General features: G+C 65.7%; 1 protein-coding gene across 1 annotated transcript in view; it reads right to left on the bottom strand.

Moving 5' to 3' along the window:
• MAB21L4 (mab-21 like 4) overlaps positions 1-7,303 on the bottom strand; it is a 16,510-nt gene extending 9,207 nt beyond the window's left edge. The window contains 6 exon segments of the mRNA XM_061191491.1: positions 1,360-1,603; positions 5,517-5,636; positions 5,639-5,730; positions 5,732-5,789; positions 5,792-6,151; positions 7,144-7,303. Of these exon segments, the coding sequence (XP_061047474.1) occupies positions 1,360-1,603; positions 5,517-5,636; positions 5,639-5,730; positions 5,732-5,789; positions 5,792-6,151; positions 7,144-7,303 (1,034 nt within the window).
• Positions 7,304-7,506: the final 203 nt, after the last annotated feature.

A 7,506-nucleotide genomic window follows, 5' to 3' on the forward strand; every position in this document is an offset into this window, starting at 1 on the left:
GGAGGCCTGGGTGGAGCCACCCGGCCTGGCAGGGTGACGTCTCCACTGCAGGCCCCGTGTGAGAAGCCCAGCTGCCCCGCCGCCGGCCGCTGCACACTCGGCATCTGGCCCTCCAGCAGGGCTCGGAGCTCGGGAACTGCACACCAGCGGCACTCGCTGAGCGGACCAGAGGCCCGGAAACTGAGGACGGTGCCCTGCGGGATCCCCTCTCTGAGGGTCTCAATACTGGACGGCCATCGGCCGCGTGCCCTGAGTCTGTGGCGGACGGGGCACAGGAAAGGCCATTCCCCATTTACTTGTGAAAGTGACTGCCCAGCTCACCCCTTCCCTTTCCTCTGTGGGCAGTGGTCAGCCTGGACACGGCCCTACTCTGCAGAGGTGGCTCAGCTGGGGAGCCCTGGGGGCGGGGCTTGCAGGCTCTCTGCTGGGACTCCCCTAGGGCAGAAAACCACAGGAGGGCACAACCAGCTTATCGCTTCCAAGAACCAACTCGACTATAAGAGCAACCCCTGCTGACTGCAACCGTGTCACATTCCTAACAGTGTCACCCCAGGCATGCGAGCTGAGCTGGCGGGTGAGTTACCCTGGACAAACCACAGTGACCCTGCACACCAGCTGCTGGTATCAGGTCTGGAGGGGACTCAGTCCCCAGCCCTTGGTTCGAGGTGTCCAGGGGAGCTCAGCCTCTGCCCCATGCCCCCCACCTCCCCTCACAGACGCGGACGCGGGGGCTCCCCTTCCCTGCAGGCAGGCTACTGGGGAGGAGACCGGGGACCCAAGGAGGGGCTGCTGGGGCTCCAGGGCTGGGCAGGGGAGGGGCATCTGCAGCTAGACACCCCAGATGGGGGCCTCAGGGCCGGGACACACATCTGGGAAGGGCAATCCGGACGGAGGACGCCAGCAAAGCCCCAGTGATAATTCCTATCCTTAGACTCTGATCACCCTCGCTGCGTGGGGACCCCTCCCAGCTGCCCCAGGAACCCCTGTGGCCCTGGACAAGTTCCCTGACCCCTCTGCCGCTTTCCCACCTGAATTGAAGGCACTGGGCTGGGTGGTGAAGGGTCCCGTCCAGGGCAGCCCTCTATACTTCCGAGTCCCTCCTCGCTGCCTGACAGACATCCCCCCAACCTGGGGCACAGAGGGCACATCTCCCCCCTCCCCGCAGCTCTGAGAGCCGTGAAGCTGGCAGCAGGGAGCGGGCATTCTGGTCGGATGCCAAATTCCCCGAGACCCTAGTGATAGCAGCGTTGTACAGGTGCCAGGGCAGAGGCGGGCGGGGGACCCCGCAGGTCCTCCTGCCCGGAGCGCGGGAGCAGCGGGGTGACGGCCCCTCCCTGCCGGCTGCCCAGGACCCCACACACCCAGGAGGCACGTCCTGCCTCCAGTGCTCGGCTGGCCGGAACCAGGGCCACCTCTTGGCGGATGATCCTTTCCAGGCCGCCCTCGGGGAAGTCGGGCACCAGCCGGGCCCCCTCCAGAGCGGGCACCCTGAGCTTCCTCTGCACCATGGGCACCACGTTGAAGCGGATCGTTCTCCAGCCGCTGGACACCAGCAGGGACGGGCCGAGCTGCTCTTCCCGCAGGCTGTCCGCATTCAGAGAGCCTGCAACGAGCCACCCGCCGTGCCAGCCCCTCTTCCATGCCAGCCTCCACCTGCGCGGTCCACGGCCCTCCTGCCCGCTCAGCCATGCCGCCCTCCCCCACCTGAAGCCTGCGGCTCCTCCGGCCCACCCCACCCCTCACCCGCGCCCAGGCCTGCATCTTCTGGAACCTGAGCCAGGCACAGGGTTGACGGAGCCCCCAAGTCCCTGCACGGCTGGGTTTTTTTGCTTTTTTTAAAATTTATTTATTTTGGCTGCGTTGGGTGTCACCTCACACGAGCTGCTCACAGGCTTTCTCTAGTTGCGGCGAGCGGGGGCTATTCTTCGTTGTGGTGCACGGGCTTCTCACTGCGATGGCTTCTCGTTGCAGAGTACGGGCTCTAGGCACACGGGCTCAGTAGTTGTGGCTCGTGGGCTCTAGAACGCAGGCTCAGGAGTTGTGGCGCATGGGCTTAGCTGCTCTGCGGCACGTGGCATCTTCCCGGACCAGGGCTTGACCCCATGTCCCCTGCACTGGCAGGCGGATTCCTGACCGCTACGCCCCCAGGGGAGCCCTGCACGGCTGTCACGCGGGCTGAGTCGTGTCCCCCAGAATTCCTGTGCAGAAGCCCCAACCCCCAGCACCTCGGGCTGTGACTGTATTTGGACACAAGGCCCCTCGAGAGGGGGTTAAGGTGCGCTGAGGCCGCGAGCGTGGGCCTGACCCCGTGAGACTGTCCTTACAGAACAGACGTTGGGGATCTGCACGCACAGAAAAGCCCACCCGAGGACGCAGTCAGAGGGCAGATCTCTAAGCCCAGGAGGGCCCTTCGGGAAACCAGCCCCCCGACACCTTGACCTTGCACCTCTGGCCTCCAGAACTTTGAGGAAATACGTTTCTGTTATTTAAGCCGCCCAGTGTCTGGTATTTGCCCCCGTGCTAGCACGGTGGGGATGCTGTTCGGCTCCGCAGCTCCGCAGCCCCGGGGAGACAGCGGCACCTGCCCCGAGGTTTCCCTTGGCGGGTGCCCAGGTCAGCAGCATCCTCACTCTCCGTCGCCCCGCCCCCCGAGGCCTGCGCCTCCCCAGGCCTGCCCGTGCCCGCCCGCTGCTCCACGCCTGGGCCCAGGGCCCCGGCCGCCCAGGCTGCCTCTCCTCGCGGCTGCCCTCTCTGCGGGAGGAGAGGCATGGCTCAGGGGGGAGCAGCTCTGCGGGGGCAGGGTCTCGCCGACAGTGGTCCCCAGGCACTGCCCCACGGCTGGGTGCGAGGGCCCTCACCTGCCTGACCCCGGGGTGGGGCGGCCCCACAGGGAGGGCTCGGGTGCTTCCCGCAGGTCCCCCCTCCAGGGCCCCCAAGGCCCCAGGCAGCTCTGAGACCCGCAGCTCTCTGCTGGAGCAAGGTTTCTAACCCTTCTCTCTAAGTGGCTGGTTTCTGAGGCTGCGCCTCCACGCACCCCAGTGCCTCCTCAGGCCTCTGGAAGCATCTCAGGGGTGCCCTTGTTGCCCCAGCACCTCTTCCCTGGGCCCGTGCCCAGTGGGTCGTAGAAGGCCCTCCGCAGAGGACAGCCCTGGCTGCTGGGCCACCTTGCCCGGCGGGGTTTGGAAGTCAGGCCTCACCCTCCCAGCAGCCTGTAGCCAGTGAGGGTCCTCTGGGGATAGGGGGCAGCCTCTGTGGGCACTTGAGCTCCAGAGCCCGGGAGGGTCGGGCTGAGGCTGGACTTCTCCTGATCAGACCTGCTTGCTCCTTCCCGCCCCCTCCTGCTCCTCGAGGTGTCCCCGAGAGCCCCGGTGTGGTCCATGCACGAGAGCCCCCATCTCAGGCCCGGCCCGTGGCACACCTCATAAGAAGGGCCGTGGAGGTGAAGTTCAGGGCCAGGCCCCAGGGCTGAACGCACAGTGTCCCTGGAGGCCTAGGTTGGGAGGAGCTGGCTGGGTTTGCCCTCATCCAGGAGGGGGCCCTGGATTCCACTGGACACCCCAGGCCTTGCACGAGAATTTTCTCCTGCTACCGCGGACAACACATTCTAGCTGACGTCCTTCCCACTCCCTCCCCCGTTCCTGGACTCAGACCCCATGGGGCCCAGCCCAGCACCCACTCCCCAGACCACCCAGGAGGGGCTGCTCCATGGCGTGGTGGGGCTGGGGAGATGAGGGCCCTCTGGCATGATCAGGGTCCTCTGGTCTCCTGCGTCAGATATCCCTTCCCCCAAACAAATGAACACCACCGAGAGAGGAGGGCAGGCTGAGCAGGCATCTCTCAGGGGCCCGGGAGGGGCACCTACACGAGGCCCTGACGAACAGCGGCCCCCTGCCCTCCCCAGCACTGCCCAGAGAGGGTGCCTGGGACAGAGGTCAGGGGGCCGACCAGCTGGGGCTTGAATGGCACGTGATCACATCGCAAAGGGAGTCCCCAGCATGCGCCTTAGAGAGCAGTCTCCGCAGCTAGTGAGCCTGGGAGCCGGTTCCCCACCATCCTACAGCCTGCGCTGCCTGCCCTGGGCCACCCACCGCCCTGGGGGTCCTGCAGGGAGGAGCCCGCCCCCCGGTACGCAGGCCCCTTCTCAACAATCTCCTGCAGGGCGGCTCTTGGACCACCTCCTGGGACCCAGCCCAGAGCAGGTCCCGGCCCTGCCACACCTGGGCCACTCTGTTCCCCACAGAGGCCTCAGTCTCCCCATCAGTTAAGGGAAGAAAGGGGCTCAGTGATCCCCGGCCCCTCCCAGTTCAATGTCTGAGGCACCTGTCATGCAAAGCCACCATGGGCAGTTTCATTTCCTTATCTACCTTTGGTCACACGTTTTGTTCACAGAAAGGTGGCTCGGAAGGCAGCCGGCCACACCTGCCACTGTCCCAGCCACTCCCCACCTCAGCCCCCCTGGTCTCACTAGTTCCCAGGGTGGCGGCAGCCTGAACCCTGTCACCTGGGGCGCTGCTTCCCTTTTAAGGCAAGTGTCAGGAAGCAGTGCCTGGAACTTCTCTGCGGGCCCAGAGAAGTTAGGCCTGGGTGTGGCTTCCAGCAGGAAGAGGACGGCGGGGACCTAGGGGATGGGAAGGAGGGGCCTGGCCGCTCAGACTGAGAGCTCACCCCAACCGGTGGGTCTGTCTCCAGGTCACCAGGCAGGTCTGGGGAGGGGCCGGGGTTGGCAGCCACCCCTTCTGGGGTTGGGGTCCCTCACATCAGCCTGCAGACAGATGCCAGGCTTCCCCAGAACCCACGGGAAGCAGCCTGGGGAAAGGTTAGTCCTCCGGGCCCAGGTAGCTGAGGTCCCTACAGCACCAAGTGGGCCCGAGCCTGGATGTGCAGCCAGACCTGAGCTCCAGGGCAGGTCACCGTCCCTCAGGCGGGCTGACCATCCCCACTTGCTGACCTCACGGCAGATGCGAGGGCCAGATGTATACCAGGTGGCAGCCACCATTGCCACCTGCCTGTCCCCTCCCAAGGGAAGCAGGACATTCTGTTTTGGTTCCCAGCCCTGCCGCCTTTGCCCTGACCCTCAGGAGGATGGGCTTCATCACCCAGGGTCCCCGCCCTGCTGGGCCCGGCACAGGCTGGCCCGTTCTTCCAACGCTCTCGAGGTCCGGGCAGCCCCTGCGGGAAGGAAGCCCATAACTTCTGGGTCTGCCAGGAGCACTGCCCACGCCGGCACTCGCCACCCACCGGATCACATCAACAAGGCAACCAGGGGAGAGACTGAGGCCAGAGCCCTGGCTCACTTGAAAGTTTCCGGCCACAGAACCCGCTCAGGGCCAAGACGCCAATTAGCAACTGAGCCATACATTGAAACAGACCTGTGCACATGTGCACATACGCGCACACACCAACACATATACGCACATGTGTGCACACGCACAGGTGTACGCACACATGCGTTCACTATCTTGCAGTCACACGCCCGCGCACACAAGCACACGTGCACGGAGTGATCCGGCCGGCACCTGGCGTGAAGAGGCCGTGGCGCTTGCAGTTCACGACGGCCGCCACCAGAAGGTCCTTGGGGACCTGCAGGACCTTGCTGGGCACGATGTGGCCACAGCACTGGGCGCCGCCCTCCGGGGGACGTTGAAGACATCGTCTGTCATCCACCGCTCCAGGCCGGGCCCTTTCCCGGGGACGCCCGGGTGGCAGCATCCAGGCCGGCCCTGCCTCGGCAGCCCTCACCTCCTCAATCACGAGGGCCTCTGCGTCCACCCACTGGGGCACCTCCATGAGGGGCGCAGGGCAAACTGGAAGGCCTCCAGGCCCTGGGAGTAGTCCACGAGGAGGCGGGGGTCCAGGGCATGAACCTGTTCCAGCACCGAGAGCAGCACGTCCTCGGCGCGCTGGACGTCCTGGGCCCGGGGCGCCCCCCGCGAGCGGATGGCCTGCAGGTAGTGGTGCCACAGGGGCACCTGCACAGCCATGGCTGCGGCCAGGGCTGAGGGCGCAGCCTGCACAGACCGCTCTGAGGCCGGCTCTGCAGACAGGCTGGGAAGAGGCGCCTGCCCAGGTGAGCAGCAGGTCCGCAGGTGGGGCCGCAGCAGGTCCGCAGGTGGGGCCACAGCTGCCCACGAGTGACTGGCAGGCGGGCGGGCTGCAGCGGGTTAAATAGCTGAACTGGGCCCAGGCCTCTGAAGTGAGGGTGAGTCAGTCACCAACAATTAGGAATGTCACAGGAGCATTGGGCAGGGGGCGGGGCCTGGCTCCTCCCTTCTGTCACACAGACCCCGCCCGAGGCACATTCAGGCTCAGGACTTCGCCCCTCCTGGGCCTGGCCTCCCCGCTGCTGTGCTGTCCCTGGCGCCCCCCTTTCCACCCTCATCCCAGTAGCAGCAGCCACGGGGTCTCTGTAACGTTGGGGCTTCCCCCCAAAACTGGGTGGGACATGTGGCATCCCCACTGCTCAGATGAGAAAAGTAAGGCAGGGCGATGGCTGCCCGAGACCCCACTGTGGGCCAGGGCTGGGGCTGTTTCCATAGCAACCTGGATATCCCCTCAGGCACCTGTGCCCTCTTAAAGCAGCAGTCTCAAACTTGGTGCCCTCCCAAGTGCCGGTGAGTATCCTGCTACCTCCCCCTGCAGGGTGTGTGTCCGGCCCCTGGCCCCCAGCCCCAGGCCCTCGGACCCTGGAGGTGCCCACCTCCCACCCTGCCTGCCCTTCCGCCTGAGAGGGGCTGTCACCACCTGAGCCTGGAGCTGGACCCAGCCTGGTTCCTGGGACAGTCTCCTTGGGACTGCCCGGCCGGGCTGGGAAGCCTCGCCCTGCCGTCCCCTCCAGCACCTGCCCAGCCGTCTGCCATGGCCCCTCTGTCTCTATGGGACTCTGACCTGCAGGGAGGGGGCACTGCTGCAGAGGAACTGGGTTCCCTCCTTCCTGACCCTGACCCTCGGGCATGGGGCCCTGTCTGCACCTTGGCTCCACTGTCTGTGATTCGATGACTCTCACATTCCTCCAGCTTCACTTTCCCAAGAATCTCACAATTCTCCTGAATTTGCCCAGGACACCTGGTGACACTTTGTGTACCCAAAGCGCCAAGGGTCTCTGAGCCTAGAGGAAGGCCCAGCTCCACGCCCAACGGGCCCCACTGGGTATCTGCTCCCGGCTCGGGGGTAGCCCTGTGTCCGGGGAGCGTCCTCTCTTGGCCCCTGGAGCCCCCTCCCCGCGGCCGGGGACATTGAAGTGCCTGAGGCTGGCCGTCCACTCTCCCTCCTGTGTGGTCTCCTCTCCCTTGCCGTGCGTGTCCATCATCGCCCTTTGCTGACAGCCGTGCTCCCGTGGCCCCAGGACCAGGCCCATCTGCCCTCAGACGTCTCAGGCACCTCGTACCCAGCAAGCTCAAAGTGCGTCTCCAGTCTGCGCCCAGAGGGTTCTCCCACCCCCCGCTCCCATCTCAAGGTCACCCTGCTTCTGCCCAGTTAGTCCTGGATCTGCTCCCCCCTCCCTGCGTG

This window comes from Eubalaena glacialis, chromosome 1, assembly GCF_028564815.1.
Source record: "Eubalaena glacialis isolate mEubGla1 chromosome 1, mEubGla1.1.hap2.+ XY, whole genome shotgun sequence".
NCBI classification, from domain to species: domain Eukaryota; kingdom Metazoa; phylum Chordata; class Mammalia; order Artiodactyla; family Balaenidae; genus Eubalaena; species Eubalaena glacialis.